The sequence below is a fragment of the Erpetoichthys calabaricus genome, chromosome 2 (genome assembly GCF_900747795.2).
Source record: "Erpetoichthys calabaricus chromosome 2, fErpCal1.3, whole genome shotgun sequence".
Taxonomy (NCBI): domain Eukaryota; kingdom Metazoa; phylum Chordata; class Cladistia; order Polypteriformes; family Polypteridae; genus Erpetoichthys; species Erpetoichthys calabaricus.
Window position 1 is genome coordinate 76,728,625 of NC_041395.2, and position 18,510 is coordinate 76,747,134.

An 18,510-nucleotide genomic window follows, 5' to 3' on the forward strand; every position below is an offset into this window, starting at 1 on the left:
TATTCAACCACCCATTCATTTCCAAACGCACTAATATGTGTTGAATAACTCTTACTGACCATACCATCATAAAAGTAGCTCCTTATCTTTTGCAATGTTATTAAAGAAAAAGGAAATCCAAGCATATCATAAAATGTTGTTGTAAAGCCACATGCAGGCACTTCACAACTGAAGGGAATAGCACCACCCATGTCACAAAATAGCTTGAAAAAAATGAGATAAAAATAGCAAGTGTGTCAAACTCAAACAAGCAAAACAGTCCTTCAGAGAAAAAATTTTGACCTCTACAGAGATGGTGAGTGCGATTTACATAAGGCACGAAAGAAGCAGGTCTTAGTTTCATGTATACAGGCCTGTGCCCATCCCTCAGTGCTCGGACGCCTGGCGAGGCTCCCAGAAAGCACAGGAATGCACCTGGCTCAGGTTACAGCCTGTGTGAATTCCCCTATAGTCCAGTACTAATGGACTTCGTATTACCAGGTTGCCTGGCTCTGGATCCCCATGTTTTATATACTAACAAACAAGTTATGTTCACACAAGAGGAAGGCAGCTGGCTAAGAGCTTTCAATCTTCAATGTCTGCAGTTGTAACTGGGATCTGTTTTCTGTGAGCTACACTTTAAAATAAGAGACCTTTCATTCTTCTGCTCCTCACTCCTCTAAATGCATACAATGAAAGTATGTTAAACTGCTATCATGCTCTAGTGAATGTACTGATCAACTGATTCTGCTAAGTAGGTAGGATTTCATGATGAACATCTTTAATTGAAATCTGAATGGTGGGAAAGACTGCATATCACTTTTATGGGTGATTGAGACAAAAATAATCAAATGGTGTAAAACATACCTGACAAACGAGAAATCAGCTAAGGATTGTGTCTCATGTTTCACTTTAAACACATTCTAATCCAATGGTCTTTTATGAACACTGTCACAGCAAACTTTGTTCATTAGCTTATTTGCCATTAAGACCTTGGCATACTTTATTCTTGTCACTCACCTCTGCATAAAGAGAAAGCAAGGCAGTTGCACATTGAACAGAGAGACAGTCCACTGTTTTGCGCATAAGGGGTCTATGAAACTCACCATAGTTGATAAAGTTAGTGGTGAACTCCCGAACGTCATCACTATTGATTGGTCAACGAAGGGGGACAGTGTACATTTGAGTCCTTGCCTCAGGAGAAATCAACTATCATTCATCATGGACTTTTAATGCTTGAACTTCCAGCATGGAATAGCAGAAATGTCAGTGAAGTCTGAACAACTTGATGGTTATTGTAATTATTCAGATGGTTCAGTGTCTGTGAGCTGCACTGGTAACAGCTGTATTGGATGCTTACTGTTATTTTTCATACGCCTACAAGTGACAGTGTGTGAACCTTGAACATGAGCTTCCAGAAGACCATGTGAAGTCTACCTCCGCCCACTGTCAGGATCAGAGTACTACTAATATACACATTTACAAAAACCCATATAAAATATATACATCTGTGTATGTACTACTCTTTTCACATTTTTGCCATCTTTAAAGCATTTAAGGCTCATAATACACTTTTTTCATAATGTGAATTTCCCATTGGGATTAATAAAGTATCTATCTATCTATCTATCTATCTATCTATCTATCTATCTATCTATCTATCTAATAACCTTAACATTTACAAGATGTTATGAACAATTAAAGTAAAATAAGCTAATGTAAACTGGCAATATAGCAGAGAAAAATAACACTGAAATTCATATGCTGGGTATTACAGTATATGAATAAAAAACACTTCTGCCCAATCCTAGGGAAAAATTAAAGGCAAAGACTTAGATCATTATATTTTTAACACACTCAATGTGTATGACAGTATATGAGGTGTGTTTCTTTCTGATCGGAGAGATCATTGGGCACTTGAGTTCTGTACTGCTGTAGTTTTATTGCTTTGAGTGCTCTCTTCAGACTATAGTGATCTATCTTGTGAGTTTTTCTAAAAACTGATTCTCTCTAATATCACAGGCCCCCAGCTTTACCAATTTCAAATATATCTGTTTACAGATGTTTTATTTTACACACCATTTCTGTGTGATCTCAGCAGTCAAAATTCATAATAGTATGTTTTATACAATAGTAGAGATTGTATTTGTTTATGACTGTGAACTACTGGGATGTTTGCATTTATAGCTTTGGCATATAAAAAATACCTGTTTCTTTCAATTATATTTGATACCACAAGGTCTATCTTATTGATTAATGTGTTATGTTAGGAAACCAACAGAATATTACAATAGGTGAGGCCTAGTGACTAAGACATTAAACATTAAACCACTTCCTGTTCAGCCTTCATGACTACCTCTCTGTATAATCCTAACAAGACAATAAATCCATCGGGGCTTCAAAAACATCTGTATGAAGACAACTGTACAGTTACTTGTTTCACCTCTGAATGGTTATTATTAAAAGTTTATTGAATGTATATCTGAAATTTAAAATGATTCCAAAACAAAAAAAGGAAGTAAAACAGAACATTAGGCAGCCCTATAGCACTAATTCACTACATGACCCGACACAAGATTCTTTAGCCTGACTAAAAAGCAATTTATAAGATGAAGTCTGTCCCAGAATTATTTTAGGGTACAAGGCAGAAACGAACTCTGGATAGTAGTACATTGGTCATATTTACACACATACAAGGCCACTTTACTGTTTTCGAATTAAAGCAACATGCACATTATTGTGATGTGAGAAGAACACCTAAGCTCATGTTATAAAAAAACATACGAAATATCATATAGTGATCAAGCTGAGAGTTGAGTCCAGACTACTGGAACTGTGAAACAGCAGGCCTACCCAAGAAACCACCATGCCACACACTACAGAAAAGCATTATATAGTGAGAGTGACCGACAAACCCTCAAATCAAATGCTTTTATCTTTAAGAATGGAGGTCACAGGTTTCTTTAAGTTACAACATTTACTAGTTTATAGCTATAAATGGAAGTCTATGCACACTGTGGTATTTTTACATGGGATGCAAAACTTTCTCACCATTTTGAGCAACAGTCAGAAGCAATGTACACACCAGTGGGTGCTCTATACAATACTTACCATAGAAAAGCCATCACTGCCCATATCTCCTGACCCAATATGAGTCAAATGAATAAAGTTCATTGGTTCTCCAATCATGGTGCGGTCTATCCGTGGCCTTCGCTTCTTCTGTTTAAAAAATAAAAACATGAAGGAGAATTTTAAAATAAATGAAGGAAAACCAGAATGACACCATTCAGCCACTCCCACAGTTTTAGCTTACATCTTCTACTACAACACCACAAACCATGTCTCCTTTAGGATGTCGCGATCATCTTACCTTTCAATCTGCTTTTGCACTTTTGAAGTGAGACCAAAAGATGGCTACACATGATCATGTGTAAAATACATGAATGAATGCATAGAAGTGAATATATTCATGTACTAATTGGTTTATGGCTTATACTGTTATGTTATAACATTTTTAGGTGGTTGGCAAAATTATATTCTTAAAAGGTGGCCTAAAGTACATGCATCTTTTTGCAGAAATAATTTCCTCTCTAATAGACTTTAATCACACTTAGACTAATAAGAATGGGGCAGACAAAACACCGTGAAGTCACTGTAAATTTGTATAATTGCACCCCACTTGGTATGGTGTCATCTAAAGTGGAAAGGTTTGTCCCAAAGATCATTTCAGAGTCTTAATTGCTTCTATTTTATAGATCACATGAAGGCAATGAGTGGCTGTCGACTCATTACAAGAAGGCCCATCATCACACGTGGCAAGTCTTTTCAAACTGCAGGTTGTTTGGCTGTACTGGGCTACCAAAACTGCAGATACATATCAGTGGGTAACTTGTCAAAAGCCTCCCATTAACCCCTTTACCATCTGTACAGCTACGGGATCAAAAGAGCAACATATCCTGTGGCCTTCTACAGGAATAAATAATAATAATAATAAATAATTCTTTGCATTTATATAGCGCTTTTCTCACTACTCAAAGCGCTCAGCAATTGCAGGTTAAGGGCCTTGCTCAAGGGCCCAACAGAGCAGAGTCCCTATTGGCATTTACGGGATTCGAACCGGCAACCTTCTGATTGCCAGTGCAGATCTCTAGCCTCAGAGCCACCACTCAAGGCAATGGGCCTACAGCATTACCAGATAGATAGACAGTTAAATGAATACTTTGCTTTTATTCATCTACCCATTTATTTACTGCACATTTTCAATCTAACTGACAGCTCTGAGTGCAAAGCAGAAACCAACTCTTGCATAGGAGGACAGTCCATTTATTGCAAGACACAATCTCACACACACATCCACAGAGGGTCAATTTAGAACTGTCCGTTAACATGGACCTTTTTTTGGCTAGGGAACTAAATACCAGGATATGCATAGTAAGACCCATGCAGATGAGGTCAAACAAACAAACAAACAAACACAAAACAGCAATTGGTCATGAAATTCTAACCCAGTATCTCCATCGCTAACCACTGCACCACCACACTGCCCCAGTCATCGTTTATGCATAAATAGTACAATTGTTACAATCATAGTTGCTTTTAGCATTGTTTATTAGTATGTTCAAAACAATGATATAGAGAAGTGGGCAGTCTGAAAAAAAAAAACCTACAGAAAAAAATTCCCTTGCGCATTACAGGAACTGAGAAAGACAATATGAAGAGGAATAGATCACAAAATGTGACTTGCATCAATTTCAAACGCATGAAGTCAGCTAGAATGTTTTTACACAGATTCTAAAAATTAAATCAGCCAGTTTGTTGCTTCAATTCCAACATACAGCAAGCTTTAATTTACTCTCTGACAGTGGTGTGCTCAGTAACAGGAAGTCTATCCGAAAAGGAAATACTGCAAGAGAAGACTACTTTGAAGCAGGCAGGGAACAAAGCACGACAAAATTAGATAAAAGCTACGATTAGCGGATACAGTACTGAAGATTTGAGGAATGCCTTTGCATTAACCAGTGCGGTCATTTAGTCTATCAAATGCTTTGTTGTCAATCCTCTTTCTATGTGACTGCCTTTTAGTCTCCTGTGGAAAATTATATCTAAAAGCTACTGAAGCTGTGCTGTCAGCCGTGCCCAAGATTTTGGTTTGTACCTGAGTTTGTAAATGGCATTATGTGGTGTGGTCTAAAGTAGCACCAGCCTCTAAGGAAAAGAATAGAAAACATCAGCACGGTAAAGGTCAATAGGTTCCTCTTTTTGTCTGTTTGAATTTGAGGTTTACAGATAAAGAGCCATAACAGGACGGGTCTGCTTTTTCACCAACAATAAAGAAATGTGTCTTTAAGCCAGGATGTAAAAATGGAACACAATGATTTGTACTCTTAGAAAAGACAATGCAGCATATACAGTGAATGCTGTTTTTTTCCCCTTTTAAAATGCCGAGGCACCTAGTTCACCATTCCATATTGCCCATTTAATCTATGACATACCATATATGTAGTCTGTAAATAAAGGTTTTGAGTTTTATGTTATTCTTTTGTTACTTTTCACTCAATGGGAAAATATGTCTGTAAAGGCAACAATCCAGGAGAGTGCACTAGAATTAAAAAGAGGTCTTGCATCTCCGCTCAATATGGGAATCATGCAGCTGCTTTACTCATTTCACACTGAACCGGACTAAAAAGGTGCAACCAGCATCAAGCTAACGAAAAGAAGTGCACCTCCACATCTGGTGCTGAAGTGTCTGTCGTGTGTGAAGACTGTCCGCTATCCTTGACTTTGCATAACAAAGAACTGTCTGGAAACAGCAAACTACTCAGCTGAAAAATAAGTTTTTTCCAATTGCCAATGTGAGTTACACCATTGGGTGGTGCCTTTGCATGTTGACTCTTTTCCCTTGTTCTGCTTTTAAGGAAACCAGGGCAATGACTTTGGGGTAGCGTGCATGTATGGTCATCTTGGTATAGCAGGCTTGGTGCAAAATGAATGAATAGCTTGCAGACAACAACATTGCTTAATTTTCGATGCCATGTTACTTAACCCCATACGCATTTTAGGCCACAAAATTTTTGATAACAGCCATCTACTCATCACCTGAAAAAGATTTTGCAGCACATGCCTAAGGAGAACCAGAGGCTACCAGGACAACTATGGATGCAGGGAAGGTATTAGCATTGGATATAACTAGAGTTGCACAATATACCGGTAATTGAAGAGTACAGAAAAACCCAAATTATAAAACTACAATACCAGCCTTTCTGGATTTTCAGTGCTGGGGAAGTAAATGTCTGCTTTCCGCTAAACCCAAGCCCCTTCACTCGACACTTGCTATTGCAGTTGTGGAAAAACATCTGTTTCATAGACTTCATGAAATGAAACTACATGCTTCAGTGCGATCTGTACTTCACGTTGCCATGACTCGATCGGGACTTCATGGGGGACTAACCAAAAACCAAAGTAAACTTATTTGGCAGGTTTGGGACTTTGCAGCTATCTAGAGGATAGTGGTAGCAAGCACGACAAGCAATTATACAGCACACCAGGGAGGCTGGAGTAAGATTGGGATGGGGTTTGGAGTCATCTGTTACTTCCTTCTAAACCATACTGGTATTGATGTCAAGGTCTGAAAGCTGGCATTGATATCAAAAATCAAAATTGTAGTACTGATCAAATGCTAGACCATCATAGGGAACACTCATACACTGGTCAAATTTAGAGTTGCCAGTCAACTGCAAAAAACAGTGGCAGAGCATAAAAACGCCACAAACGCTAGCTGGAAAACTAACTATTTCTAGGCCACTGAGGTCAAAGTGATTTAGTTACCAGTGAGTAGCATAACTGTAATTCATCCATGCATTTTCTGTACTTCTGTTTTGCTTGGGCCTACCCTAGCAGCAACAGTCACAATGTACTGTATAAATTAACCACCACTGAGTTAGATACAAACAAATATTGTGGCATATTTAAATTCAATCTAAAGGCATCTTTGTAAACCTTTAGGAAATCCACATAAAGAATGGTTAGCATGCAAGTTCTATTGACTTGGCCACTACTAAGTCAAAAATCATGCTTGTAAAATGTATTTATACATTTTCTGCTCCTGGTTTTTGCATCACAGCACTGCATTGGGGCAGCTGCCACTATAAGTTAAAAAGGTTGCAAAGCCGGAGAACTAAGACTAGTTGAAATGCCGCTTGATAACATCTTATAATAAACAAACATTTTACTATTAAAACAAATTAGGAGTCTTTGGTCTTGTTTCTTTAACACCATACCTGCACACAAAATTAATCCATATATACATGTATATAGTAACAAGTCATTTCTAGAAAAGGCATGGCAACACATCCATGATGCCACTGGCAGATACTGTGGTTCCAAGGCTAAAAAAGTACTTCAGGCTACAGGCACCTGTAGTTAGACTTCTTTGCTGACCTGTTCAATGAATGTCCCAGTTTACTCTGTTTGCATTCTCACCACCAAAAAAAAAACCAAAAAAAAAAACCCAAAAAACATATGAAATGTTGGCAGACGCAATTTTGTATGAAACTTGCTAACAACTGAAATGTCATGTCCCGATTGTTCATTAAAGGTGACACAGTTATTAATAATGCTCCAAGAAACTGGGTTTGAACCCTTGGGCCACACATCTATCTTTATGGGTTTCTTCTACTTCTTTCTCCCCGATACTCCTACTTTCCTCAGATCCCCAAAGATAAACAAGTTGGGTTACTCAGTGACTCTAAAATGACCCCACATGCATGAGAAGGAGTTTGGCATGCTAAGGACTAGGATTTTATAACTGAACACATGAATCCAAAAAGTGGATGGATGGATAGGCAACTGCTCACTTAAGCAAACAGCATCAGTAGATCTCCTCTCATGTTTGTGAACATTTCATCTTATTTAAGGCAAAATGAAAATGGAATTCCCACGGTACCGTGACCTGTTTCTTTTGAGTATTTCCTAAATTGGAGAAGTTTACGACAGATGGGACTTTCAGAAGAATTTTGCATTGAAGTATCACATCCAAAGCAAACCCCCACCCCACCCTGAAATCACAAAATGTCTAATTGATTTAAATCTGTTGTTTTTGATATAGTTTTAAAAGTATTTAAAAAGTAGCCTACCGAAAAATGCAAGATATAACAAATAATTATTGATAACTGTCAACAGTTTCTCAAAGCAATATCTGAAGGTGTGTCAAAAATGTATAAAGTACGCACAGCAATTTTCTTCTTCAGAACAGGTCACTTAGCTGCCATTTTATAACCATTTAATTTCAATACAGGCCTGAGATTGATTGATTGGATTTATTTATTTATTATATATATATATATATATATATAATAGATTAAGATTAAAAGATTAAGCCATTAAATGTAAGCAGCTGATTTTTGGTCAGATGTATTAACATATCACATGATGATATTATACATGAACACATAAATGTTTATTTAATATATTGCCTTTACATAGTGAAAAAGCATTCTAAATACAAATACTATATACAGTATATGGCATGTTTGTTTTACAGTATTTTTTTTTTTAACACTTGGAGCAGCAGAGGCAGAGGCAGGTTAAGTGACATGCATAGGGTGACACAGTGTGTCACAGGTGAGGACTGAACCAAAAGGTTAAGAGTTAATAGTTCAAGACCTTAACAACCTAAGCAGCACAAGCAGAGAAACCAGAAAATCAAACAAGCAGACGTAATGGGCTCTTTTTAGAAAGTATTTTCTGTTCAGAGATTAGTAAGTAAGTGGAATCAAAAAATGAAGCCAAAAGTGGAATTTTGAGAACCCTCAACTCTTGACTGGACATTTTTTTAAAACATCAGTAGTATATAAATTAAGTAATTTTTAATATTAATGGCCTGATCTTACCAAACATTGCTGCTAAAGTTCTAAAACAATACAGTTAGGACCCCATTTGTAAACTAGGATTTAAATAACCAGAGAGCTGTATATAAGAATTGTAATGAAGTGAAGAAATAACAGGAAGATGGAGGACTTTGTCAACTGTGAGATATTTTGGTAAAACCCCATTCCTAACTGAAATAGAGTAATAGGATTGTTTGTAGGCTAGTATGGTGCACCTTTAAAGGATCTGTGATATTGGAACATACTCTTTTCAAACTTGGGAGTATTTTATCTTCTACCGTGGGCCGTTTTACAGATGAAAATGTGAGCGTCTGCTCTTCACAGAGATAGTTTACATTATTCCATGGCCTTTTAAGCAACTTAAGAGGGGGTGCTGTCCCATTTTTCACTAGTTAAAAAACACTTGGACTTTTGTGCCACTTGTGGGGTAAGGAACACCCCCCCCTCCCCCCATTTCCCTAATATGTCTGTGTTGCCTGGAGTTCATAATAATATATAACCAACAGTCAAATGTCATTCAGTGTTAAGAGACTTTGCATTTAGCAGAGGACAACATATGCACATACTGTAACTTCAGGACACAAAAGTAAGGACGTCAAAGAAATTGGGCTAGTGGATTTAAAAAAAATAAATAAAGATAGTTGTTTGAATAGCATGCTAATAGTACAAAGATGCTAAACACACAAAGAATGGCAACCTCTGATGCTTTATGCTGAGCTGTTACTAATACATCTAGAGCCACACCTTTCAACAACTACTGAATCTTATTGAGGGTGAAAAAAATGGTGGTTTCTTATACAGCCTGTAGTAGAGTATAAAAAGTGGGCATGCAAAAATTACTTCAATCAAACAAAAGGAAATACTACATACCAAACAGCTACATGAAGGAAATAACTGACTTTATGATAATGTTTTTAAGTCACACCTACTCTTCTCTACTTCGTAACTACGCAAACAGAACTGAAATACATACAGTAGTCTGTCTGGATCAAATGGATCTAAAAGCAAATCATAAGCACCTAATTCTACTTTACACACAGATATCGAATATTGTTCTAAGCGCCAGCAATTATACTCTTTATGCTAACTAAAGTCAATGCTATTTCTCAGAGTATTACTGGTGTTAACAGTGACCTGGGCTGTGTGTATACTGGTGTAAAGATTCAAACTGTCATTAGAGACAAGTACATTTTTGGTACACTGATCTCTATTTGTGGTGACCCTTGTGTGAACTTGCTCAATTCAGAAGGGTGTCAGGTTTGTATATAGCAAATGTAGGTGCAGTCAATGTATATTTGAAAGGCGCATGTAATTAAATATATTTTGACAGAGACAGGCACAGTGCTATAGTGGTTAGTCCTGCTGGGTTCAAACCCTGGCTTATTCTCCTTTAGGTTGAGTCCGCATGTATTCTTAGTATCAATCTGGGTCTTTTCTGAAGACACTAGGTCCTGCTTATATTCCAAAAATAGCAACCTGAATCTCATTAGGGGAAATATGCAGCTCCTTAACTGGTCAGAAGTTATGGAATTACTACAATTAAATGACAGAAAAATCGCAAATAAAACCATTAGAGTGGAACACACAATTTGGGTAGGATTTTCAGTAATTGTAAAATTGTAAATAGTTCAGTGCATTATAAGCAGCAGCAGCTGACAAGCTTCAGCTCAACCTTCTTGGTAAAGAACATCAAAAGCTCTTGATGTTGCTATATTAGAATGCAAAAGAAAAGATTTTACCCAGTTAAAATAGGAAAATGTTTTCTGCCCTCAGTTGAAAATGCCAGACAGTGCTTTAAGAAAAGTACTAAGAGTAGGGTTTGAGAAATATCAAAGGAAAAAAATATCAAAGGAAAGCAAGTTACAGTAAAATTGTAGGAAAAATGATTTGATGCTTTATAGATGATCAAGAAAATCAGGATAACTTGCAAAGTTACATAAAGTTACAAATAATCTACGTGATTTGGACAGCTAATACACAGACAACTCTGGATAACATTTATCCACTCATTCACCATCAGGGTCATAGGTGGTCCAGAACCAACCCCAGCAGCACTTACCACAAAGCAAAATCTTGCCTAGGATGGGGCAACCCTAGACACGAGAAGGTTCAAAAACCTAACATATCATCATCTAGCTATATGTGATGAGATTCTTTACAACAAATACTAATACAAGTGATGATGATGCATATTGTTCTAAAAGGCCATTGCCATTAGAAATACTGGCTTTTTACAAGGCCAACACAATTAGACATGATTATAATGTCATAATGGACATTCCATATTTAGCCCTTAACGTAAAGACAGTCAGGGAGTGCGTTTACGTGTGCTTTAATAACCCAGTTATTAACAGAAACCAGGCTTCAGAAAATGTCATGTACACCCTTAGTCCAGTTAGAGAAACTGAGATATTGGTCACTGAAAAACTTGGTTAACACACATAGATTTCTCCACGAGTAGCAATGTTATTTGGCCATGTAAACCCTTAACCAGGCTGCAGCTAAGGATTTCTCACTCTGTGCATATCTTTGCTTTGCACACTTATCCTGCAGAAACAAACAAAAAAAACAAACAAAGGAAGCATCCATAAAGAAATTTCCTGCTTTGGCAATCGCAATACTCCTTCTCCTGGTTGAAATAATCTTTCAACATTTCATAAATCAATAAATTTATGTTGATAAGCTGAACGTACAGTGCTAAGCTCAGCAGGACGGTCTCATTAGACACCACCTCCATGCTCGTTTCTGGATTCACACTGGCCATTGATGTTTAAACTTTTTTTTTTCAGGCCTTTATATGATAGAGCGTTTTGTCAAAGAAGAACTCTTCAAGTGAACTTGTACATGCAAACCCCTAGACGTACTCATTATCCTGTCACACCCTCACCACCAAACTAAAACAATCATCTGTTCAAATGTTTGTATATTTGAAAACTTTGCAGCTTCTGATGTAGTAAATAAACATTTCATTAAGCTGATACACATTTACAAAGTCATGTTCCAACTCAAGATGATAATTGAGGAACGTTTTAATATCTTAGGCAATATATAAACATAAGTAAAATATTTGCTTCATTTTCCCATATAAATTATGTATTTTTTTAAAGCAATCATTTAGAATGTTCTAACTATCCATACATTTCAGAATTTGTTTTTCTAGGAGAGTGTCATAAAGATCTGGAATGTAGCCGGGCAGCACTTGCTGCAAGGCAGGCGCCATTTCTGGTTGGAATGCCAATCTGCTGCAGAACAGTTATTCAAATAGCACATTCATATCAGGATAATTTAGGATCATTAGAAGTTCATGAAAGTCAACAAAGTCCAGGTGATTTTCAACATTCTGTTTCAAAAGAATGACTGCAGGGTCCACAGTCTAAGATGTGAACAAATATGGAATAATACTGAGCTAAGCATGTACGAAAATGGATGGTGCTATGACTTGGATAGAAATAATTCCTCTTCTCCTGCTCTATATGGATTTTGTTTTAGGATTCTTTGATAGTTTGGAAGATTTTTTTTTTTAATATACACAAGGGAATCCCTGATATATGTTAATTGTTATCACTTTTTTTATTTACTTCAATGTCATTTTGTTTTTGCATGGGCAATACGAGTCTGAGTTGTTATTGCTAGGATGGTGAGTCCCTGTTGCTAGACCGTGCTCTGAAAGTTGCATCCCATGATGTCACTGGAACAACACTTTAAAAGCCAGCACCACATTCTCATTAACATCTCAGATCAGTATTGGTTATTTTCAGTGAGTTTTGATTGTTCTTAGTGATTTATAGTTCAAGAAGGGTAGTGAGCATTTTTACTACAAGTTTGTCTAGTGCTTTGGTTTTGATGCCCAATTCTCATGATCGTCTGGTTTTTACTTTGTTACGCTGAAGTTTTTTGGTCCAACTCCCAAAACATTTTTGCCAGTTTATTTGTGTAGCAGGGAAGTTTGTCTTTAAAAAAGCAGGGGGGCTTTGCCTATGCTGAAAATCAAGCTGAAACCCCTGCTCTTAGGTTTGAAATTACATTTTTTTTCTCTTAGACTTTTTGCTTCATAGCAAAAAAGATAGATGGGTGCAGCGACATTGACTTTTCACAGCATACTTCCCATTTCAGACAATTGTTATTCTATAAAGGGAATGACATCTTATTGTTACCAGAGCACCTCACTCTGAACTAGCAAAAGATACTTTACCACCTTTTCACAATGTGGGCCCATAAACAATTTTCACTTTAAACACAGGCCACTGAACAGGGAGATGCTGGAAAGCTATACTTTATGTCCTACTATTCATATATTCATATGGCATATATGTTCCAATGAGAGGTCTCTGCACTTCATACATCTGATGACTTCTAAACAATGGCCGGGTGAAGCACTGAACAAACACACCAGAAAAAGTCAAAGCACAGTTGTTTTTGGAAGTAGACATACGTTTTTAAAGGAGCCTCTATTGTTTTAATGTGGTTACAAATTTCTCTTCTATGTACGCTGAACTCAGTTCTTGCACAGTTCCTTATTTGACAGTGATGTGGAGCTTTTGTAAACAGATATAAATGGAACTTCATTCAGTTCTGAATAAAATCAATTTAATTTACATCTCAACTTAGTTAAAATGTAGATAATTTCCCCACTACCCTATAAACTTACTGAGCGATTTGTAAGAAAGTTTGAGTGACAAAGGTTTGCACTACTGTTTAGAGCTCAGAGTCCTATGGTCAGTTCTTGGCCAGGTCATCACCCGTGTAGATTTGGAACCTTCTCCCGATATCTGTGTAGGTTCTCCTGGATATTGTGGTTTGCGCACACATTCTAAAAATGTGTGGTTTTGGGTAACTGGTAGCTCTTCATTAACCAAATATGGATAACACTGGATATATTTAGTTGATTTTCCCCCCCATTTTATACAGATAAAATATATTTAAAAAGCAATTGCATAATCCCTGAAACATCAATAGAGCTTGACTGTAGAAATTGTGATAGTTTTCATTACAGTAACTGGATGGCATGTTTGTTGTCTGTGGTGTAGTTTCCTCAACTCAGAGATGTGCACATTAAGTTTCTTAGTTATTTTAAACTGGCCAACTATGGTCAAGTGGATGTGCTTGATTGTGCCCTGTGTTTGACTGATGTCCCTTTTCATTTGGTTCCTGCTCTGTGCCTGATGCTGCTAGGATTTCCTCTGGCTCATTATGTCTTGAAAAAGCAGACTGTTGAAAACGAATGGATTGTCACATAGAGATTATTTAAGCCTCTTAACTCTGCTGATTTCTGTGTTTTTTGCCTATTATATTAACCTTCGTCAATAAAGTTAAAGCTTTAAAAAAAGTCATTCATTTTCCAAACCACCTAATCAAGTACAAGGTGGTGGGGTAGCTGGAGCCCATCCCAGCAAGCATCGGGCACAAGACAGAAAGAATCACTAGGCAGGGTGAACACACTCACACACAAACACATACTAAGGTCAATATAGCATTGCCTACAAATTCTACCAGAAATGCACCATTTTCACATAAACACAAATAACATAAGACAGACATCCTAAAAACCCATTACAAAATTTTATGCTCAGATACATAACAGTTGCCTCATTTATATTTTTGAACAGTACGTGTGTGATGGTCTTGTCTCCCAATTAATGGCAAATGCCTGTTGCTGCCAGGGAAGTCTTTGGTACTTTGAAGATCCAGTACTGGAAGAAGTGGGAATTCATGGCACATATAAGTGGTATACAAGTACAGCATATTAGCTACTGCATTTTTTCCTGTTAAAATGAGTGGGTCAAACTCTCTTCCAACAACATGTTCCCCAAAAACTTAAAAGTGAAGAGTCAAATTAAACCTACAAAGAACATTTATACTAAGATTTTGTTTTGACGGCCAAGCAACTCTAACAGGAATGCTATTAATGAGTCAGAAACTCCAGTGTTTGCTACAGTTTGACAAAAGGAAACTGATTGCAAAGCTTTGTTGACAAGGACCATTTGGAAAATACGTTAAGCAGGCCCCAGGTCTAGCCACATTGATTCTTAACAATTGACTTTGCAAATAAACCTAAAAATAATTACCAGACCCTTCGCTGACTTCCTTTCTCCTAGGTCTTTGTTAATTGTTTTTTAACTTTGCCATGAAGCAAAAAAGACAGGATAATGCAGTGCTATACAGGGCTAATCTGTTTTCTTTTCAGGAAAAGGGAGGGGATGTAAGGAGGTGCAACTTTTGGTCAAAGTTCCCAAGATAAAGAAGAAGAAAAAAAAAAACAAGCATGTTGACTGCAATCGATCAGAAGTTCCTCATAAGAGGTGTCCAGAGTCAAGGGCAATTAAGGTTATGCCTGCCAAATATATACTTTCATTGTAGACATTATATGAGAGCAGATTACCAGTTTTTAAGCAAAGGAAAAGATGCTTTAATCTTATGACTGCCAGGTAAAGATTTTCTGAAATCACTTTAAACATGATTTTGTGGAACTTGAAGTTTGGTTTTGTCAACCAACACAACAGGATGAAAGCACATTACAGAGCACACTCAATATGTACCCTTTTAGCACAATCGGTCACTCTAACATGTATGGGGTAGACCTGGGATATGGGAGTAAACCATAGGACCTGGAAAAAACCCACAAGGAGAGAAGGAGTTCATGAGTGCTCCATATAGCCCCCATAACTGGGGGAACAAATATTAAATATATATAAAAAAAAATAGGTGAAACAAAAATGTATTGCCCATTGTCTGGGGAATGGCATTATTTATTAGCACAGTACCTGACATACCAGAGGAGCCCTAAATTTCAGTATGACAGTCCTGCCCTCCAAACTGTCCATGTGAAGCAAAATCTTTTGTAAGATACTTTGTGATATTATTCACAATAAAAGGCACTGTACAGGATTATTTGCAATATAGTTTTGACTTTGTGATATGAAATTTGTTTCAAATTGACAGTTTCATCAAAGAGACAGGCATTGTTTTTTGCTAATTCTATATTTATTTACTAAAGGAAGCCAATAATGGACAGAAAAGTACAACATAATTATGGCCTACTGATACTAAGTTAAACAATGCAGAGGACCCTTTCCGTATGGCAATAAGCCCACCTTCCCCTTATATGCCCCACTTTTAGTTGCTCCTTTATATGCCGCTCTTGCAAGCAGTGCCTGGCTACACCCATCCTCTCTGGCAGAGCAATGTCAACCTTTCCCTTAAGAGTTCTCTAAGCTCAGTTAGCGTTGGCAGGAGAGAACTACTTGAAACTTCATCTGAAGTCCACTTTGGGCTCCAGGGTGGGTGGGGTGATGTTGGGTAGACTGTTTTCTGGTGACCATGTAAAAGACAATGCTCTCAAACATCTCACTGGGCTGTATTCCCTTGACAGTGGACAGTTTTCTTTAAAAAAATCACTACTTTTTACCTATCTCCTTTTGAGTGGGACTTAGCATAGTGCAGGGGCTTTAATACTTTCTAAAAAGTCCATGGAAGAGAAAGGATTTCACTCACCGGTGGGGGCTTTACCACCACACAGCAGCCAATTTTGTGCCAGAAGTTGCTCATTGCTACAGTGTTCTCCAGCTCGGCACAGCCCACTTCAAGAGGGCTAAAAGGCGTTTTTCTGCTTTTCAGTCTTTTTTGGAGGGGATAAGAGAGGGATCCCTTTTCTTATCACTCCATTCAGATGACCTGGGATAAAAATCTTGCTCTTCCCTGAAGCAGTTTCTCTTCTTGTAGGATTGTTTTTTCTTTGGTCAAACCTATTGTGGCAAAAACATTCTGATTAATACAGGATTATGACCAGGTTGCAAGTTCATCTCTAACATACACAGTAAAAGGAAATTAAAAGACTAACACATTCTTTGCTAATCAATGCTTATTTTATACAACGCATTTCATACATTTTGTATATGGAACTTTTTATTATTAATAATAATAATAATAATAATAATAATAATACACTGCACATCTCTCTATCATAAAAAAAAAAAAAAATCTTGGGAGGAAGACTAGGGAGACGAGATGTGATCTTCTCAGATGACAATTTGACATCCCGCGAGAGACACTTTAACGTCACGCGAGACAAGGCAGTGAGACAACATTTAAAACAAGTTCACGGACATCTAACTTAGCAGTTGTTGGAATGCTTTTAGCAGACACACTTCATGGGCTCCCAGCTCTTAAAACAAGCGACAAGCAGAACATGCAGCTCACCAGCAGCAACAAGCCAACAGATGATCCGACTGCTTCTCCTTAGTGTGTGTACAGACCAGACCCCCCCCCCCCCCGCCACAATGCGAGCGGCAGATACATGAAGCGGCAAAAGGACAGCTGCTGTACAGGATTTTAAATGATTGATGTGCTGCGTGACAACAGAACACATAGCTCGCCAGCAACAGGAGCAGAAAGACAGCACCTGATTTGTTCGCATCTCGTTAGCCTGCGGTCAACCCCCCCCCCCCCTTCACAATGCAAGCACCGTTATACGCCCTGTGAGAAAGAGATTTAACCACGCCTGAAGCTGGAAATAAAGGACAAGTATTGTTTTTACAAAAGTTTTAAAGTAAAAGTGAAAATAATGCATATATAACAATTCCCATGAAAATAATCTCTTTAAATTGTATATCCAGTAAACCAAACCTAGGGGTGGGCGAGCGAAGGGAGCAGGGGCGGATCCCCCTAGTATTATTTATAATGCACTTGTGTGTTCAAGGCACCGAATACAGTACAAAATATTCAAATCACACAATAACTCTGGGCATTTACATTTGTGTGTGTGTGTGTGTGTGTGTGTGTGTGTGTGTGTGTATGTATGTATATATATATATATATATATATATATATATACATACATACATACATACACACACACACACAGGTATATATCTGTACACTCACACGCACACAGTACACACATATACATACTACATCTATACCATATATACACACACAGACATACAAAAACATGCATAAAATAATACATATTATATATGATATATATATAATAATGTTAAGCAAAACGTATGTATAGTGGAGGGGCACAGTAAGGGTGGGGAGCAACAGAAAAAAGCCTCACTGTCCTAAGCAAAAAACATGAATGTGAATGAAACTCTAAAGGCATTGGATTAAGAAGATCCAAATTATGGAGTTTAGGACTGATGGGTGCGATTAATCTACATAAGAGCAGAATTAAAATAAGTAAATATCTTAAAATCCATACAAAATTTGATTCTGAAATGCAAGTGTAATGCATCATGTATTGATGTACTTTATCCATGAATAATAAATATACTTGCTAGTTTTTTTTGCTTCTGTGATGTAAAAGTACGGCTATAAAAAGAGCTATATTCCTTAGCTTAGTCCTTTTTACCTTAATATGAATCTTAAAAGGACAAAATAAAACAAAATGTGTCGCCCACCTTAAAGACAGCAGAGATAAATCTGATTAGCAAATGATTGTAGACGGCCATTTACCTAAACTTTAAACATTGTTGCACATTTCATTTAAACAACTGACATATTCAGGGATTGACGACTTTTTAAATCATTTGGGAAGAAACAGTCGCAGCTTTAGCTATCCCATAAATTTATGCATATTGATGATGCACAAAAAATAAACTGAATTACTGATCCAACAAAAAGCATGAACAATAATTACAATATA

General features: G+C 37.2%; 1 protein-coding gene across 2 annotated transcripts in view; it reads right to left on the bottom strand.

Moving 5' to 3' along the window:
* cdc42se1 (CDC42 small effector 1) overlaps nt 1-18,510 on the bottom strand; it is a 99,466-nt gene that overhangs the window by 40,667 nt on the left and 40,289 nt on the right. For both annotated transcript variants that reach the window (XM_028793953.2, XM_051922792.1), the window contains exons 2-3: nt 16,356-16,606; nt 3,091-3,198 (exon numbers count right to left, since the gene is read on the bottom strand). In XM_028793953.2, the coding sequence (XP_028649786.1) occupies nt 3,091-3,198; nt 16,356-16,409 (162 nt within the window). In that variant the 5' untranslated portion in view covers nt 16,410-16,606. The remainder of the gene's footprint in view (nt 1-3,090; nt 3,199-16,355; nt 16,607-18,510) is intronic.